The 20,535-nt window shown below is 44.0% G+C and overlaps 1 protein-coding gene across 4 annotated transcripts in view; it reads right to left on the bottom strand.

The window, feature by feature from the left end:
- Window positions 1-20,535, bottom strand: part of FYN (FYN proto-oncogene, Src family tyrosine kinase) — a 209,941-nt gene that overhangs the window by 34,092 nt on the left and 155,314 nt on the right. For 2 of the 4 annotated variants that reach the window (XM_036871598.1, XM_036871597.1), the window contains 6 exons: window positions 19,640-19,897; window positions 16,018-16,114; window positions 8,924-9,022; window positions 5,754-5,857; window positions 4,642-4,791; window positions 1,859-2,023 (listed from right to left, as the gene is read on the bottom strand). In XM_036871598.1, coding sequence (XP_036727493.1) covers window positions 1,859-2,023; window positions 4,642-4,791; window positions 5,754-5,857; window positions 8,924-9,022; window positions 16,018-16,114; window positions 19,640-19,886 — 862 coding nt within the window. In that variant the 5' untranslated portion in view covers window positions 19,887-19,897. Of the gene's footprint in view, window positions 1-1,323; window positions 1,480-1,858; window positions 2,024-4,641; window positions 4,792-5,753; window positions 5,858-8,923; window positions 9,023-16,017; window positions 16,115-19,639; window positions 19,898-20,535 lie in introns of all 4 variants that reach the window. The other 2 variants (XM_036871599.1, XM_036871600.1) reach the window with 2 other exon arrangements.

The raw sequence follows: 20,535 nt of genomic DNA, 5'->3' as shown, positions 1-20,535 counted from the left end.
ATAAATTATCAAAGAATAAGTGGTTTAAAGAAGAGATCATTCAAATCTTACAGAGGACTGACCACTTAAACGTAAATGGGAAATTTGACACCTCGTAAGTGGTCTATGTGAGTGTTTTAGCACCCCCAAAATTTAAATAGAGTGAGATCCTCCTCTCTAATAACAACCTGGTTACTTATACAGCCTTCCATCCTGAACCTGAACTGCCCCAACATGGTGTTTTATGTTCAGTAGGAAACAAAATCCTAATAACATGTGTAATGATTTAAAATTGGTAATTACAAAGTTTGAAAATAAATTTTTGTATAGGGTTTAAATCTTCCTGATTTTATGAGTGACTGCATTGAAATCCTTAGGACCCACAAATACAATTATAAATTGGGTGGGGATGAGGGAGAGGAAGGCCATATAAATATATTTTACAATATGAGAGTTAAATTCCAGACAGAGATGGACACAATAATGTGGACTCTGAAAACAATTATAATGATAATACTTATTATAATAGCATATGCATACTCACATACACGTGTATATCTGAGTGTGTATCTCTCTCTCTCTCCCCCTTTCTCTATAGGTAGTACTTACTAGTTGTCAGGTTCTGTTCTAAGTGCTTTAACTGTATTAAATCTTTTAATGCATATCACACCTAGATACCTATACCACACAAATCAACAGGTACCTACCTATATTGCTTTTAATTGACTCTAAGAAAGTAAGAAGCAGGATTCTGTAAGCACCAACATTACCTTACTGACAGATGTTTCAGGGTGTTACAAAAGCAGTGGGGAGGGCCAGTGCAGCTGGCCTGATCAATGACACGACAACCAAATTACGAGAGAAGTACATGTGTCTACTGAGCACCTGCTATATGCAAGGGACTCTAAACACACTCTCCATGAAATTCTCATGACAATCCTAAGATGTAGGTATTATTCCAATTTTACAGATGAGGAAACTGAGGTTCAAGGAGATTAAATAAGCCCCTTGCCCATGGTTAATCAGCTAGAAAAGCTTCAAATCCAGGCTACTGAGCAAAAAAAGTCCGTGGTCTTCCCCTGCATTAGCCCAGCTATAGAATCTTACCTTCCCACATCTGAGGAAGAGGAAACACCAGAGTCTTATTGTACTGGTTTCCTGTTCTGTGCGTGCCTTAATTAACCACATGAAGTAGGATAGAAGGGTATAATCTGGATGGTCTGTGCCCATCTAGCTATCCAGGTTAAGCATCTTGGTCCCAACGGCTGTATATGTTTTTGTTCAAAACTGTTCTTTGAACTGGCTTTGAGATGCAGCCAAAACAAAATGTGCCCTCTGCCTTACCAAGCCACACTTCAGCGAAACACCCCTGACCCAGCTTCTTCTCCAGAAACAAGGAATCACGTGCAACTTCCCAAGCATCTTTAGCCAATCCAGAAGTTTGTGGGGTACAACTCGATGCAATCACAGTTAAGTTAAAACACAAACCATCAGCTTTCTCTACAGGAAAGGGAATTAATAAAGAAAACACAGTCCTTATAATCCATAATCATGCATGCACTAGGAAAGATGGGAGGTGACGTGCCCTTTAGGGTGACACTGAGTTCCTTCCACAAACATTTGCAGTTGGAAATGAAGGCATTTGGTGCAGGCTAGAATATTCCTTGTACCATTTACTGGTTTATGAATTGAGGCTCATATAGCAGTATCATTTGAGCCATTTTCCAATCTTGACTAGAATTCTGAAATCAAAGTCAAAATTATTAGAGATTCACATTTTCTCCTTGGCCAAAAAGTCTTTATTTTCACCTTCCATCTTTGATGTTTGGGACTTCCCAAACGAGAACGCTAGTAATAGAGTAATTGAGTCTCAGCATACCCATCCATACTTCCCCAAACTGCCCATTTCCCAGTCTCTTGATCAACTGCAGGGATTCTCGAGGGATTTCCCAGACATCTTTGGTTTTGACAGATAGGTCGGTAAGCCTTGGCATCCCTTTGTGACAAGGAACTACTAGGCGGCAGCAGAGGCCTGCGGCTCTCTCTGATGGGGCAGGGACAGCAGCAGGAGGGGAAAAGAAAAGCAAACACGTGAAACAACACTTAGAGGTGCACAAACCCAGCCAGCACACAGCGTTACTCAAAACAGTGCTATGTCAGCAGAGAACTATACACGTCTTGGAAGATTAGACACCACAAGCTGAAACATGTTCGTTGGAGGTAGAATAGAGGACGTTTTATATTTGGATGACTGCATACCCCCGGGTCTAATATAGTCTATATGTACGTACAGATACAGACCGCTTTGGTTTCTGTGCTCACTGAATAAGAAAAGTGTTTTCAGCCCAGTGTGCTAATAACATGCCTTCCGGAACTCTGCAAATACCTCTGCTGATTTCAAAAGGCACATCTGGACCACAGAATGTCAGCACAACTGTCTTTTGCCCCCGTCTAATATCTAGGGTTTGGGGATTCTCTTTGCTATGAATATACTTAAAATTGTAACTTCAGTACAGGATTCTTGTACAGAACATTAGACTGTTATAAACTAGTAAGGCTGAAGATTATACCTGGCAAGGGAAAAAAGAGGTCATGTTTCTCTAGTGATTTCCTTGGCAGTTTGAACTGACTCTATTCTACCAGTCAGATACTCTTGCTTTTTTGATTATTTTCCCTTAAAAAAATCTTTATAACAGTCTCCGATGTATAATTTAGGAGTCTGGTCTGAAAGGAGAAAGAATGGAAACTAAAATTTGCAGAAACTCAAGGATGCGAGAGAACTCTATTTCCTATGAGAAAAAGAGGAAGGGAAAAAGTCATTATCACTTATAGGTTATTTGGAAGATTTTTTTCCCTTTTCGTCTCTCTGTCTTTAAAGAAAAAGCCTTTTAGAACCCAGCAGTGGTAAGGGAAAATTGTCTAAATGCCCAGTTAAACATCAGTCAGGTGAGAAAGGTGACAATGGATAAGGAATCAGGGCAGTAACAAAAGCTGCAGAGTGCCTGGCTTGAGGTGCACAGAGCACCACCAGCCGTACCCCACCAGAGGCCCCTCAGATCCAGGGAAATAAAATGTAGTGTTGCAGCCTTTTCTCCAGGAACCAGCTGCAAGTTCCTTTTTATTCCTTTCTGTTTTGATAGAATCAGGTTCTGAGACATTTAGGCAGGAAATTATTTATGTGTCAATATTTCAAAGGCATTTTATTGTGTGAGGGAGAGAAAGAGGGAGGAGGAAAAGCCAATATAAAAACAAATCCGTCTCGAGATGGATTTTTTTTTTGAGATTAAAAAATGTCTATTGCTCTTCATATCCCTTCTCTCCTTCCAGCTTTATGATGTTATTAAGGTGCCCTTTCCAACACAGTATTTTCAAATGATCCAAACCCCGGGCATCCAGCTGATGTTTGGCTGTAATGAAATATATTTAGGCATTTGAAAAGTCCTTACAACATGCAGGCATTTTGAATATATCACTTACGTGCAGGGAGATACTCTGCTCCATTTCTCCCAAGTATTTCATTAGAATCCGCATAAACAAAAGATACCCCCTGCCCTAATCAACAAGTACTTCAAGTGTTATTAATGTTTTCATTTGTTCATTACTGCCCAGGATCAATAGATAGACATTTCTTATTGCCATTTTCAAAAAACTGCTTTTTTTTGGTGCTAAAAAATTATACACACATATTTTTAAATGAATGAGCATAGAGCAAGAGTTGAAGTCAAGCCATGTACTATTTTGGAGTCTTGTCATTGTCCTGAAGAATAATATAAAATGTATATATGGATCACACAAAAAACTATTGGGTTTAATGGGCTATAGGTCTCTATCTGTACATGCATATTCCTATCTATTGGTGGGTATATATTGATATAGTGGGATTGACTTGCTAATCTAGGAAAGAAAGCAATCATTCTAACAACTGCACATAAAACCACCTTCTTTAATAAAATGTACAAATCACACACCTAAATACCTAATAATTGTATGTTTCTAGGAACAACAGACTAGTGGTGATGTCTGGGTGTTAGGACAGAGAGTGATCTACTGTTTAAAAGTTTAATTTAATACAATAGCTGTAACAGATTTAGGAGCTGTGGATCATATACGTCTAAGTCTAGTTAGGAAATGGAAGTACTGGTGGGGAAGGAGAACATGATAAATGGATTGCGAAAGTCATCTAGTCATGACAATGAAATGCATGTGCAGCCATTCCCGCTACAGCGCTGAGTGTAAAGTAATGGTAGAAACACAGCACACCCTCTAGGAGGCCCCGTGTAAGTGTTCCCCCGGAGACCACACCCTCTTCCTTTCACAGCTCCTGAATTATATTCTGCAGGGGAACAGGAAGAGATGACTTCCAAGGATTTCAAGATGAAGACAAAAAAACAAACAGCTTTTAAAATTTAACCTATTGCTTTCTACTTGGGGAACTTGAATGGTATAATCTTTTGACAAACATATGGAACTAATAATAACTATGGAGGAAGAAACAGTGATAGAACCTATTCGGCCAAGCCCCACCTTGAGGGGCTAGCAAAGAAAAATATTTTCCTAGTGCCTTTGTATATATTTGTTGTACCTCTTTCCCCTTTCCCGCTCTATGCCCACCCACACCCTCCAGCATCCAAATGATTAGCAGCCAGTTAGAATTCAGGTTACCTGAGTAATGTTGTACAAGCTGCTGAAGTGTTTCAAACTGGGCCCGGGTGGTAATATAGTATCCACCGTTGTCAAGTTTGCGGATTTTATAATGTTTGACATGGTCTCCTTTCATATCATCCCAGTCACGGATAGAAAGTGAATAGGCACCTGGGAAATGTGCAAAGCATTAGCAGCTCCAATCATTTTGAGTACCAATTTGTTTTTTGGGTCTCATTTACTTGAGTATTCTGATTAATAATTATCAAGAGGAGACACACACACACACACACACACACACTTCCACTCAGTAACATAGAAAGAAAACACCCTTTTCCTGCAAATGTCAGAAGATATTAGCAATAAAATGATTCTACCCTTGAGAATGAAAGCTCTCTGGATTTTTTCCTGTGATACTCTATTCAGTACATTTGTGCTGGTGAACATGGCATAGACCCAACTCCCCCCGGGCAAGATGAAGGGAAGCACAGATGCTCATGGCTGAGATTGCTGCCCTAGTCTCCGTTACCCACAGGGCATCACAGAGGCAGGGGTGGCGTGTACTGAAGAAATCTAAGGACTGTTTCTCTAGAACTGAGCTTCCAATTCTTGCTTCAGAACACTTTTCACAGTAGCAGATAACTAGTGTCTGGTATATCAAGCTAGAAGGCCACTGCTCTTTTTCTTTGGCCCAGCTCCTCTATTGGGTTCTAATGAGTTGTTACATAATGAGAAGGCCAGCAGATGGAGGAAAAGAAGTCCTCGGTTGTGGAAAAAACAAAAGAAATGCAAAAAACAACCTGTGTGATTGGCGCCTGAGGAACTAAGAGCTTCAGAAAACCCTAATTCTAAAGGACTTCTGAAGATTCTATGATCTTGCATGCCTGGAGGAGAGAAGCGGTCCCAGCCCCTGTTTCCGGGGGGGAGGTCTTGATTTTGAGCTTCTGTAGTCCTTTTGGAACTGTCTGCAGTTCTAGAGCCTGGAGGGGAAACTGAATATAGGACTCTGCTCACAAGGCGGGGAGGATATGTGCCATTTAAAAACGCTTGTACATTAGAGATAAGTCTTTCATCCCCTCTGACTAATCCACAGATTTGAATGACAAGCCAACTTCTTCAACTCGTTATCTTACCTTTGGTGGTTTCACTCTCACGGATAAGAAAGGTACCTCTTGGGTTTCCAAAGGACAAAAGCTGTCGCTCAGCATCTTTTCGGCCAAGTTTTCCAAAGTACCACCTTTAAATGAGATCAAGGGAAGGAAATGCTTTATAACAATGGAACAGCATCAGGTCCTCTGCCCGTGAACCCTCCTCACCTCCGATTCCAGCCTTAGCCTCACCCTGTGTAGTGTTCCCTAGCCTCATCTGATTCCCTTTCAATCTATTCCTGATTCCATCCCTAATCCATCTCCTTCACTCCTGAAAAACGATCAGATTGGAATTGCAGGTTATTTTTCTTCCCGCCAGAGATGACAGGAACTGGTGGGTTTGTGTTAAAAGTGCCACCCACATGCACAAAAAGAGAAACCCAAGACCTTGTTTTGAAATGGCAACTGCAGGAGACCCTTCCCACGCACCTCTACAAGACCCTGGATTTCTGAGCATAATTACAACCCTTGGGAAATAACAAAACACAGTCTTAGTGTCTATAAAGATCATTAATCAAGCATTGAAAAAATGTCAGTCAGAAGGGACAGAGAACAAAGACACGGTATTTTCAGTAACTTCCTACCTACAGGAACTCTGAAAGAAAATGGTCAAGACTACGCCTAATTTGAGATGACTGCTGTCCCCCGATGCCTGTTTCTCTTTTCTTCCCGTCCAGCAGGGGCGAGGACTTGGATGGATAAAAGGCATCTGCTGCATGGCGGGGCTGTGACCTGCCGCACGTGAGCTCTGGCACAGCTGCAGGGCCAGGTTACTGCGTACGGTCAACCAGCAAGTCCTTAAAAACGCTCAGTGTCACAGACATGTTCATACTCTCCCTGTAATGACACTCCCGTGCCGCTTTAGGAGGCATCACAGCACATCACCTGCCGACCTTCCTTATTCATCTTCACCTCCCCCTGCACCCTCCAGCCCTAAGCACTGCCTGGCACTTGGGTAACGTTTCTGCACCAGGTGCTGAGCGAGCAGCAGGTGCTCCAAGAGCCCCAGGGAGAACTTGGTAGCATTCCATCGAAATCTGTGCACAGGAAGAATTTTTAGAATATTTGACTGTGAAAGGATCCAGTTTCTAAAATGAAATTTCAATTCATTATACTTGTGCATAGCTATTATGTGTTCACTATCAAATTCTTTTGTGAATGAAAGAGCTTCCCTGAAGATAAGAAAAGACACTGCATGCCAGATCCTCAGTGACTTTTAAAGGCACAAGATTGCAACAATCCTAACCTAGTGCTAGGTGGTATAAAGGGAATTACACCAATTATTTGTGAGAAATGACTTTCCGGGTTTGTATCAATAACCCAATTAAAATGCAGTGTAAATAGGAACAGTGATGAAAAGAGAACCACTGGAACAGTGGAGTGTACTAACACAATCGTATTTTAAGATAATGGTAATTAATTGCATATGTAAAACCATAGGTATTATTTTTTAAATGCTATTTTATTCTTTTTTTTTTTTTTTTTTTTTTTTTTAAATTTTATTTATTTATTTATGGCTGTGTTGGGTCTTCGTTTCTGTGCGAGGGCTTTCTCTAGCTGTGGCAAGTGGGGACCACTCTTCATCGCGGTGCGCGGGCCTCTCACCATCGCGGCCTCTCTCATTGCGGAGCACAGGCTCCAGACGCGCAGGCTCAGCAATTGTGGCTCACGGGGCCAGTTGCTCCGCGGCATGTGGGATCCTCCCAGACCAGGGCTTGAACCCGTGTCCCCTGCATTGGCAGGCAGATTCTCAACCACTGCGCCACCAGGGAAGCCCTATTTTATTCTTTAAAAACAAAGTACTTAAAAAACCTGACCATTATAAATGTAACTTAAATATATTGTGGGTAGGATCCCAGTTAAGTCAAAGTAATGCTGCATTTTGGTGGTACCTTTTATTCTGAAAGAACACAAAGATGTTTGCAAATCTGCCCTAAAAAAAAGATTCAATACGGATTCCTTTATTCACTGATGATGAAACACACTCACTGAGGGAAAAAAGGAGCTCAGAACCACTGAGTATTTGAGAGTGGGAAACAAAACAGATCTTCCTAGAGGAAATACAGGGGAATTAAAGACAAGAGAGCAATCCCATTGGGGATCTGGCTGGGGTGTGGAGTCTAATCCTCCCTGCAGCGGTTAAACAAACCCAGGGCATATTAAATATCAGAGCCAAAGCTTGGGCTGCGTGGCTGACTTTTCTCAACTACCTTTCTGGTAAGTCAGGCCTGCGCCACCGAGCAGGAGAGGCAGGTCCCCAGGGTGTCGGGGGAAGGCCCGGGTCTCATGTTCGGGAGATCCTGTTCCACCTCTTTTCCCCTCGGTTCAGAGGTTAGGGCCGCCACAGGAGCCATTCTGACAGTTCTCCACTTTGGAAGTGCCCGTGAATCCCCACAGGCCAGGAGGAGGAACCATGGCTGTTCCTTCTAGAATTCCCTCAGCCTATCGACCACCTTCCGAAACTGCCGTCAGTGAAATCCTTGGGCTAACTGTTAGTCACGATCTGCTATGAAAGAAACCACCCGAGACCCCACATCAAAGGAAAGGACCTTTTGACATGCATCACCACAGGATTTCCCAAGTGGTAGGATACACTGCATGTGAGTTACTCCTACCTGCGGTGTGGACGGTATGTCTTTTCAGCACCCCTCTAACATTTCTGATTACATCGAGGAGAAAAAGCTCAAAGTGATCTTTAACAATTACTTACACCCTCCCCTTTCTCTCTCTCTCTCCCCATCCCTCCCTTCTTCCCACCCCTCCCCTCTTTTCTTCAGCAGACTGCAGGCTTAAATCCTTGGGTTGGCAATAATACATGCTCTAGCTAGAATTTCATCACATTCTTATGGTTATTTCTATCTATGGCAAGTAATATTGGGTTTTCATTTAAGGTACTAATATAAAGTTTCTTCTCAAAATAAATGTTTTTTAAAAGTGAGCAGGCTTTAAGAAAAATATTAAGTTAATAAGGGTACAAGTATTATGCAGATGTGGCAAAAACCATGGCATAGAGCCTGGGAGACAAGCACTGCCACATCCTCTCACCCCTTAATCGCTCTAGTGAACTACTTCTCCCACTTGCACAATGTTAATGGCACTTATCAGGGCAACTAACTTTCAAAAGCAAGTAGTTAAGTGAACACAACAAAACATACTCTTCTGCCTGGATGGAGTCAACTGGAGCCACATAATTGCTGGGAATGTAACCAGTCTCTCCAGTTGTCAAGGAGCGTGCTTCCCACCAATCTCCTTCCCTGCAGGGAAAAAAGAGAAAAGGAAGTGAAAACGTCAACCATCTCAATGTTTTGCAGTCACAGACTCTGTGTTGTAAGAGCATAGGACTATCTCCTAGTCATTCTACTACCAGATTTCTCCAAACTCCGACACAGCCTTCTGTGAGGGTCAAATGGTTACAATCTGTGTCAGTGGGGAGAGGAAGCCAGTTTTGTCTCTCATCTCTTGCCTTAGTTATGAATTCAGAATGTAGGACCCTGGCCATGAGGGGGCTCTGGTGGGGGAGAGGGCATTTTGCTTGGTAAGTGTCTCCAACTTAGATAGAGGGGAAGGGAACTCAGCACCCCGACTACTTAAGAAAAACATTGTAACAACAACGAAACTGTAATTATGTGAGGTGAAGGATGTGTTAACTAACCTTCTTGTAGTAAACATTTCACGATATACGTGCCAATCCATCACACTGTACACCTTAAACTTATACAAGGTCATATTTCCAATTATATCTCAACAAAGCTGGAGAAAAAAAATAAAGCATGCACTGCTAATCTGGCTAACGGTCTCTATTTCATCCCCTGTCCCGAGGCAACCAACATCCTGGTACCTCTGGAGAGATGCAAGCCACTGGCTTTTGCATTATTTTGCCAGCCATTAAATGATTCGAAAGAAAGAAGGAAAGAAAAAGAAGGAAGGGAGGGAGGGAGGGAGGGAGGCAGAGAGAGAGAGAGAGAGAGAGACAGACAGAAAGACGGACAGCAGACAGACATTATACTTGCACATCACCTGAGAAAGGAAGCCTGTTAGGAGGCCCGTTAAGAGATGAAGGCGTTTCGAATACCTGCCTTGTTTGCCCTCAAGAAAATGGGTAGAAGCATAAAGCCTACAATAGGTTACGCCTTGCTCAGACATTTTCTCCCTGAGGTTATTTCATCAAGTATTGACAGCGCTGCCCTGAGTCTGAAGGGCAGGAGAGGAAGGGTGGGTGTAGCTGTGTGCGTGCAAGTGCAGGCAGAGAACAAAAACTCGCTAAGGGGACGAGAGCCTTAGTCCCACCACTCTGTGTAGCCCAGTGTTCCAGCAACAGCATGGGCTCATCTCAGCGCTGTGGGCAGAAGGATGTGAAAGGGGGGTTATAATACCACTCTCAGCTTGCAACAGATGAGTAGATTAAACGGTTAGGTTTCTTTTTTTTTTTTTTTTTTTTTTTTTTTTTTTTTTTTTTTTTAAATTTTATTTATTTATTTATTTATGGCTGTGTTGGGTCCTCGCTTCTGTGCGAGGGCTTTCTCCAGTTGCGGCAAGTGGGGGGCCACTCTTCATCGCGGTGCGCAGGCCTCTCACTATCGTGGCCTCTCCCGTTGCGGAGCACAGGCTCCAGATGCGCAGGCTCAGCAATTGTGGCTCACGGGCTCAGTCGCTCCGCGGCACGTGGGATCCTCCCAGACCAGGGCTCGAACCCGTGTCTCCTGCATTGGCAGGCAGATTCTCAACCACTGCGCCACCAGGGAAGCCCACGGTTAGGTTTCATATGCTCAGACTCACATAGCTGCATGTGACAGAGAGCAGGGGAGGAATGCGTGCCTCTTCTCATCAACAACGGTTAGCATGTGTGTGGGGCTGTAGCTCTGACCCTGACAGCGCTGCAGAACCCCCCACCGGCCTGCGGTCAGGAGCGCAGGGGGGAAGGGACGATGCACTGCCCCTGAGTAGATGGAGACCTCCTAGACTTCTGATCACCAGAAGCCCAGCACCTTCTCGCCTTCCTTTTTTGGTCCTTGAAGGCAGCAAGAGAAATCCCAAGCTGTTTTGTTGTTGTTGCTGTTTTTTTAAATTCACTTTTTCGCTGGGCTGTGTGTCAAAGCCCTCGGACAGGGAAGAGAAATGTTGGCTTTTGGCCCTGGTCAAGATCCTCCCCAGACTGATGCAATTAGGTAGAGGACAACCAGCCTCCATATTAAATGCAAGCCTTACTCCAGTGACCCATCCTCTAAAGACTGACTCTGAGCGAGGTGATGATGAGCAACGACTCCACATAGGATTTAACACGGCGACAGACACATGCGGACCAGCCCACTTGCGCTACAGGTGCAGTTGCGGGAAAGCGTCAGGTGGCACAAGTAGCACAGAATAGCTCAGAAGGAGACAGGGTGCTGGCAAAGGCTTTAAAACACTTATGTGTCAGTTGGTTTTTCAGTCTTTCTTTTGTTACCCTATTAAATTTAAACAAATCAATCAAAAGAGGGAGATGATTTTCCCCAGAAAGTCTTTTATTAATAATCTTAAATTTAGTTTATGTCCAGATTTTTATTATGAAATAATTTATACGTACCAAAGACTGTATGTACAGATGAACACCTGTGAACCCACCCCCCAACTTAAGAACTAGATCCATCCGGCTGTGTGGAATCTACCCTGTGTTGCTCCCCTATCTCATCCCTCTGCCTTTTAGGTTCAAATATATGAGATTAAAAATGCTAACATTTAAACAGTTTGTATTGGGTTCATTTCTACATCCTCCAAAAGAAATACATGCAGTTATATTATCTAAGAACATATGTGGAAGTTTGCTTTTTTCTTTAACACTGCATGCGTTTAAGGAAATTGCTTTCGAGCCATTATCTTCATTTTAATGTGGTGACATTTTTACTGCTCTGAAATTCCACTAGATGGAGACATTTCATCATAAAAAATAACCATACCGATCACCTCCAGCCTTTTTCTTTTCTCTCTCCCTCCCTCCCTCCCTCTCTCTCTCTCTCTCTCTCTCTCTCTCTCTCTCTCACTCACACACACACACACACACACACACCTGGGAAATCTCCCAAACAGTGAGGAAAATATTAAGTACTTGCAGCAGAGGCTTACATTTTTAACTGCAAGATAACCTTCACTGAGTTAGTTCTAATTGATTTAAATTAAAAAAAAAAGTCACCTATCAATTTGGGGGTACACGGAAATGTCGTCTGGGGCAGGAAGCCAATGCACTTTGTTGCAGATTGTGACAGCCCAGTCTTATTCAGGTGACGTGGTATTAATCAAGTTATTTCCATTTCAAATCCAGCATTAACTATCTCATTTTGGTCTTGCCACCTAAATAGTTTAGCACAGATAAGAATCCAACTATCAGATTGTTCTAAAGTCCTGTATCAGGAATTCATGATTTTCTCTTAAGTGACTCCATTAATCTCACAAGGGTTTTCAGTTACTCATGAGAAACTGAGAAAGATAAAATCCTTTTCTCTTTTTTGAGGCCATCCAGGGTCACTTTCTCCATCAAAGGAGCTATGAGGTGACAAGGACACAATGTATTATGTAGTAAAACTCACATGTTGTGTCCAGACAGGCTGGTACAGACTCAAGACATCAAAAAAACCTTTTAATCAAATGAATAAATCATTTGTTTAATACACTAGGAGCCCAATTCACCTACAAATAAATAATATATTCTATACAATTTATTCGCCTTGATTTAGGAAAATAGGATCTTTACTGTGCTACTTTTTCTTTCTTTACTTGAGTTACTAGGAGTAATTAGTATTATTAAAGCTGCATTCCTTGAAACAGTTCGTACAGTCCAGCTATTTCATTAATTCAGAGTTGGTGAGATTTTTCTTCAACTGTTATCTTGCTCTGATTCAAATATGTGATTTAAGCCCTGCCTCTGGTTTAGAAGAGCTTTTAAGTTTCCATAACAGCTTCCCCTGTGGCTCTAATGTAAACACTTAGTAAAAGAGCCTCTTCCCAACCCCCGAAGTTGCTCAGAGATGGCTTGTGGCCCCAGGAACTGGGAGTCTGGAGCCCTGATGGAGCCAGGAAGTGACATTTGCAAACAGAAGTCAGCCTTGATCTATGGAGCTGTGGAGCATTATTATAAATGCTGGATTCTTTCTAAATTTGGTCACTGCCCATCTTCCTCTCATAGGGCATATCCATAACAATTTTGTCAAATGTTTAGATGGGCTCTAAACCAGATTTCTTCTTATCACAATGAAAAGAACTTTAAAGGAGTCACTACCCTAGGCAATGGGCACTACTCCACGCTGTGTAAAATGTTTACTATATTTTAGGGTTGCTGTTTCTAGGTGGTACGTCGCTAGTCATGAAATGTGAAAATAGGGAATAAAACAGATGAATTCACATATTCAAAATGGGTCGAGTTTAATAATGTCCAAATTCCCTACACTGAGCCCCTACACCAGGTCAATGAAGGACCTCCCATCCCCATGGTGGGAAGCGGTGCTGTCGGCTCCGGGCATGGGCATACTTGCATATCACATGGTTTATGCTGCACTGTGAAACACAAAAGCCAGCCCTGTGGCCTCCAGTTCCTGCCTCTTGACAGGGAAGGGAGCAGGAGGACCCACACCAGGAGGTGTGGCAGCTGCCCCAGGGAGAACACAGCCCCGTCCCTTCCTCTCTTTCAAGGGATGAGAGCCAGGGGCTGGGAGAGGCATGGGCAGGGGGAAGGAGACACATGCCATCTGGTTCTGTACTATGGCTTTGTTTTTCCTTCATGATTTTCTCTTCCCTGTTATTACCCTTGACTTCAGGATATTGTGTTTGTTACGAAAACCTTATTTCCACGCCATAACCTTGAAAAAGGGCATTTAAATGGCACGTAGGATGAGAAATTCCACTGGCAAGAAGGAATAACATTAAAGGGATAAAAAGCCTTTGTAATATTGTCTTCTAAGAGAACAGGGTCAGAGGTTCAAAAGCCTTCTGTAAACATTAATGGCCATGCATGCAAATCATGAAATACAGATTGAGGCAGGTCGGATCTTCCTCGAATGTTTCTCCAAAATTCCAATTGGAAGCCACTCTATCCAGATTAACAAAGGAAGAAGTCACAAATTTGGTTTGGGCAAGGACTGGCTTTCCAAGTGCCCTGCAACCCAACATGTAAATCCATGTGCACTGTGGAGAAAACCTAAGAAAAGCCGTGTATGGTACCTCCTACTATTCCTTAATTCTTACCTTTTAGAAGTTACAAATTGATTGAAAAGTTCTAACCAACCCTGGCATTTAGGAAATACTGCATAAAATTGGGAGGGGAAGGAGGGTATATTTCAGAATTCAAAGTTAATAGACTCTGACAAGAAGCATTCATCTGAGCATCAAATTAACAATAAGGAATCATAAATCAGAAGAGATCAAAGCCAAATCCCCCCTCCCCCATTTCCCTTCAAAGCTTCATGTAACTCCAATAGTTCAGTCCCCTCTGATGTGGGCCCTTCCAACACTGAACCTGACACTTCACTCGGGATGCCATCCCCGCATCTCACCCTTGGCTTTGCCACCTGCTAGCGCCGTGCACCCGGGGAGCTCCCTAACCTGAGCCTCTGGCTCCTCCTATGTCAAAAGATGACTCTGAGACACACCTCAGACAGTTGCCGTGGAGAGCAAATGAGAACCATTGCAGCTTAGCATATGGCTGGCACATAAGGAGCCTTCAATAAATGGCAGCTCTTTACTATGCTTAAAAAAATTCCTTTGGCTACACGAGGAGGGCTCATGGGGGGCAGGTAATGTTCTTTTTGATCTGGGTACGTGTTGCACAGGCATGTTGGGTTTGTGTAAATTCCGCAAATGGTACACTTTTAAAAAACTGTGGTAAAATACGTATAACATAAATGTACCACTTTAACTGTTAAGTTGAGCGGTCTTACTGTGCGAGCACCAACCACCCTGCACACTTTTGATCCGTGCACGTGACCATATATATGCATTTAAATAAAAAGTTAAAAAAAAATCCCACCCTCCTCCCTGTTCATGATGACAATAATATATTTAAAAATAACCCTGTAGCTACGGAGACAGTGCCTTCTGATGTCTGGAAGAGTCACTGTCCTATGACGGGAGGAATTCCATTCTTGCCCTGGAAAGGCGGTCCTGAGAGGTGGGGGCGTCCTAGGGAAGGGGTGGGTTTTACAAGGAGGCAGTTTTCAGGGCCTGAGGCAGTTCCCTGTTCCAAGGACCACTCCTCTTTCCTGGGATGGGTGGGGTGAGCAGGGCTGCCTCCCACCTGCCCTTGGAAAAGCTGAAGAGCCAGACTTCGGGCCCTTCCACCACCATGAAATCCAGTTTGCTCAGAGAGCAGAGGGCAGAGTAACCAGACCTAGCAGCACTGGAGAACTTCCTGGTGGGCCCTCAGCCTCCAAGTGGCATTCTTTCCCTGCCACTGGGGGGCGCTCACGAGGGAAACTTGAGGTGTTGGGGAGAGGGCCTGACTTGCACACATGGGACACCACCATTTTCTTTGGAGCCTGGATTTTTCTGGAGGGCCCCCATCTGTGCACACTGCCTTAACCTAACAGATGTAATATTTAAAAGCTATAGGGAAATCTGACCCATATTTACTCTCCCTAAAGGAAGTATTAAATGGAGGATTTGAAAAATGAGTGATTCTCACCCTTGACATTTCCCCATTGCCTGCTTTAACTGCTGTTTCTGCTGGCCACATTGAAAAGTCATGCTTGTAGTCATTCTCGAGTGGGCAAAATCACTTCTCCTTCCATCTTACAAAGATTTCAGTCACTTGCAAATTTTCATTATGGAAAATTGCCTCCACAGGCTTCACCAATGGGAATATTTAGCAGTTTTGAAAATGGAACTTGTTGCCAGCCTTACGTGAGGCTAGGGCAACATGTGAACTTTGAAGAAAATCTCCGGGCAAAGAGAGGCTAATGTGGATAGGCCAGCCTCCTGCCAATCATCTGAAACTAGATTTGTAGAGGGCGAGGCTGGTGCTTTTACAACCTTTAAACCAAGACCAAAACCATCGACTCCGCTTCTATGATATCTTCCAAAAAGCTCCCTGGACATACAGCGCCATAAAATACCGCACTGGTTCATCAGCTCTTCTTTCCTCAAGTTAAGTTGCTGAGAATTAATGAATTGATTAGCAAGTGTTCTCTTAGCATTTCAGAGATCTGAAAAGGTGCAGACTGCTAACACAAGAATTGTTGCCCAGTCTGAAAGGCATGCACGCTTCCCCCTCCCTCTCCAAACTTACGAGCTGTTCAATATTTGAAATTTTTCTCCTTTGTGAAAACTCAGGTCATCTTCCGTCCGTGCTTCATAATCGTAAAGGGCCACAAACAGGGTTACTCCTGACAAAAACAAAATCAAAACGGGAGAGATTATTACACCAGGGGAAATTAATCCCAAGAAATTAAACCTTCACTAAAACCTCATTCTCAAAATTTACATCTCATCAGTACTGATAACATGATGCAGTGTTGTAATTGTGTGAAACTAGAGTCACAAGCTGAATTTATGCCTTGATCTTTGTAGGAGAAGCATTATTTGATCCAACTAAAACCCAGAGTTGAAGGACTTCTCTCTGTCCACTTGGAATGAGTCCTTGGGAAGAGATGGATATTGATATCACGGCCACAACCAAGGGGCAGCAGCAACATTATACTTCAGATCTGCAGGGCTCTGCAGCAATTACAGACGCTCTTTACCCCACACGTTCTCCTCCGTGCAGGAACCCGCATCCGGTCTGGGTAAAGCAGACTACGCTTTCCCTCGGCATAACAGGACACGGAATGTAACAGGAAACGCCTTCTGCAGCCCGGGCGCTGAGAAGACCCTCTCCGTACATGTGCACCCCATCAGAGGATGTCTTGCCCTTGGCACCTGCCAAGGCCATCAGAACTCCCTCTCTCTGGCTCTCCTTCCACCATGGACTCACCCCTCCCCGCGTGACTTGTCCTCCCTCTTCCTCACCTGGCTGACGCGCCACAGAGGCCTTTCCTGCCTTGCAGCGGTTTGCCATCAACACTGAAGAACATCCAGTGTTGCATTTGGCCTAGAACTCTGCCTACTATGTGGAGGAAGTCCGAAGACAGCCCTCAGGGATTTTCACCTCCTGGTTTTCAGGCCCTTGTGCAACCCCCTCCCTTTGAGTGTGGCTGAACCCAGTGACTTGCTTCTAACCAACAGAACACGGCAAAGGTGATGGGATGTCCCATGAATGACCACGTCTCAACTTCAAAAGACGGTGACTTCTGTCTTCCGAGCAGACTCTCTGGATTGCCGCTTTGGCTTGATCACTCTGATGAAGCAAACTGCCATGCTGGCGAGGCCCACACGACAAAGAAATGAGGGTGGCCTCTGGCCAACAGCCAACGAGGAGGTGGGTCTTGCCAACATGCCGTGAACTTGGCAGCAGCAGACCCTTCTCAGATGGATGGCGAGAGGACCACAGCCCAGCCAACACACCTTGACTGCAGCCTGTGAGAGACTCTGCAATAGAGGCCCCGGCTGAGGTGTTGCTAGATTTCTGACCCACAGAAACTGTGGGATAGTAAACGTGCATCCTTTTAAAGCTGCGAAGTTTTGTGATAATTTGTTATGCAGCAACTGATAACAAATACATCCCATTTCTCTGCTCTCTGGATTCTCATTTTGATTTCCACACACCCCAAAGTGCCTAATGTGGCCTGAAGAACGCACACCATGGGTTCTGCGTTTCACCAAGCTGCCGTTTTGCTGTGTTGGTAGTTGCAAGGGAACAGATGTGCCCGGGGACTACTCAAGAACTGGAGGGGGAGAGGGGGCTTGACTGTCCACCCCATCCCAAGTGGGACTTCCTGCGGGAGGGATGGCATGCAGAAGGTCTGACCATGCAAAGCAGCAGGGCTCATTTGACAAAATGCAAAATGTTTGAAAGATTTCTGAACAATTAGAAAGGAGACTGGCTTAAAACAGAGTGGGAGCTTGTAAGGCCATGCCTATCCTCATTTAACACTCTGTTAACAGATTCCCTTCAGTTCAGAATTTAAAAACAATCCTAAGCTCCACCGTGCGGAAGACAAGGCACAGGAGGACGATACTTCCACTTGCCCACTGTCTCCCTGCATCACTCACTGGGTGTTTTTATCTTCCAGGGACAGAGGGAAGAGTCAAAGGAGGTCACAGGGATGCACGGACACTGTTCCTGGCCTTAAAGCACTGAAAGCAGCGTTGAGGAGAAAGACATGCATATATGATAAAGCCAAATAATTCAGGCAGAAAAATCCACCAACATGTGCGAGTATTGTTTTAACTTTCACATCTCATAAGGGATCGGATGCCCTCTTACACTAACACTCTCCCTGACGGTGTTACAGACCCACACGTTCAAGGCAAGGAGCCCTCTCTAGTGACTTTATGAATGATACCTGCAGACACAGGATTCATATCCAGCATTCACGAGTGAATGCACAAGGTCAGTGCCTGTGTCAGCAGAATTCAGAGTCCGGCTGGCAAAGCACTTGTCTTCTCCCAGCAGGCAAAGGGCACGTGTGCTGGGGGCATTTCTGGCTCCTTTTCTCCTCCAGCATCCTCCAGAGACAGACGTCCCTGACGGCCTCTTTCCTTCCGCCCTCCATTCCAGGTGCCTCCCAGGAAGGCTGGAAGGACGAGTAAGTGTGCCCAGCCTTCAGTCACCTATGCAAGGCCTGCTTTAAAGGAAAAGCTAGATTCACCATAACATAAGGGTGAACATAAAATATTTTTTCTACTGAGCAGAGTGTGAAGTGTTGGCAGAACAGAAGTAGCTAATTGCCCAAAGTTCTGGGTCAGGTCCCCTTGATATAACTACACTGTCCTGTTGGGTGGAGAGGGAAGAAAACATCTGCTGAAGCCTCGGTAGTACCAACTCCCCAGGTAAAAAGGCACAATGGTTGGTATTTAAGACATCTGCTCCCAGATGAGCTGACAGCATAATGGTTGGTGTATATTTTTAAAAAACTTTTGTAATAAACAAAACAATTTTGGAACATATAATGTCAAATATCTAGTTACCATGGTTCACATACTGGGAGAGGCTTTGGAAGACTAAGGATGCATGAGATAACTTACAAATATTTCAGAAAACATATGTCTGAGAACATAGGCCAGATATTTTACAAAGTTATTAGCTAAGTCAGCAAATGCACATGGCAGTGAAACACAGCCTAGGGAAAGAGAAAGAAATCTAAAAGAAATATGAGAACATTCCTTAAGGATACATAAGATTTGATTTTAAAATACAAAAGATACATGAAAATACTTGAGGGCTGATAAACTCTGCCATATAGAAGATGATGGGAGTATCAGAGAAGGAATCAATGAAGACAAATGGCCAAAAAATAATGTGGCCAAATGGCCTCACCAGCTGGGAAGTGACAGGCAGGCTGGAGGTTAGGCAGCTGAAAGGGCAGGTACTACCCTGTAAGTGCTCTTAACCGGGGGATGCGGGGAAGGAGTGCTTTCACATTTGGAGAACTCAAAATGTCCATACTCAGATCCAGTCCTGGGACTTCTGATGTAAAAGACCTGGGATGGGGGCTCAGGCATCTACATTTTGAAAAAGCTGCCTCGTTATTCTGAGCCAGCCAGCCAAGGTTGAGAGCCACTGGCCTCAAGTGACTCAGCAGCAGGTTGTCTCTCGTAACCCTTGCAGGATTCTCACAGAGCAGCTACTGGGGTCCCCTGCACCACTGTGGCCAGCATCTAGATTTGTCCATCAACCTTCAGCATTTTTAACAGCCCCTTATCTGGTAGTGGCTAGGCAGAGAGTGATTAAAAACTTAAATGTTGAATCCTCAGTCAAAGGAGCACAAACGTTCAACTGCCAAAAGATTTAAGAGCAGCTGAATCCTGACCTGTTCCTCCTCTCGTACGCAAGGTCCCAGTATGAGACGAAGAGTTCACACCCCCAAAGACGGTGAGTCCTTGGCCCCCGGCTGCGTGGAAGTTGTTGTAGTTTGGGATGGAGGTCACGCCGAAGCTGGGGTAGTGCTGAGGAGTGGGGTCTGTGCCATAGCGGTACCCGGAGCTCTGGTTCAGGCTGCCATCCCTCTCCTCCGTCAGTTTTGTTGCTTCTTTATCCTTACATTGCACACAGCCCATTATCTAAATTCCTGTTGAAAACAAACAAACAAAAAGAGGCACATGAACTTGGATGCTTGCTAGTGGCTGGGTTGCTTGGCTGTTAAAGAGGAATCATTTATAAAGCTCACTGTTGGATACTTCAGGCCTAGAGGGGCATGAAAAGCAGTGGCTATGGTTGACGGCTGGAAGCAATGTCAGTGCCTTTCACTTGACAACCACATTTGTTCCCCATATGCTCCGGGCAATGGGATCAATACAGAGTACGATGTTCACCATGCAGCATTTTTCCTCGCATGAGGTCTGCACCCTTACACCTCTGTAATATCACACACCTGCCTAAAGACAGTCCAATAATACCAACTTATGCTTTTCTCTAGTCACCCTAAAAAGTAGTGTAAGCTTTCAAAAATGAGCGTATGCAATATTAGAATTAAAACTTCCATCATGGCAAAGGAAATCTAAAGAATAGGGTGCAGGAGTGTTGGAAAAGCCAGAAGACAGCCCCTAAACAGCTCACTGTACTTCTTCATTCCTGGGTACCCATTCTTCAGGCACACATTTGGTAAATTTTAAGCAATAAGATGATGGTAAGTATCAAAATTAAGAAATAATTACTGGATGAAAAAAATACAATTGGCAGAAACTAAGAGGTCTGAGTATATTTGCA

The sequence above is a fragment of the Balaenoptera musculus genome, chromosome 12 (assembly GCF_009873245.2).
Source record: "Balaenoptera musculus isolate JJ_BM4_2016_0621 chromosome 12, mBalMus1.pri.v3, whole genome shotgun sequence".
Taxonomy (NCBI): Eukaryota; Metazoa; Chordata; class Mammalia; order Artiodactyla; family Balaenopteridae; genus Balaenoptera; species Balaenoptera musculus.
Note: the sequence above shows the minus strand (reverse complement) of the source record. Positions and strands in the feature narration are given on the sequence as shown.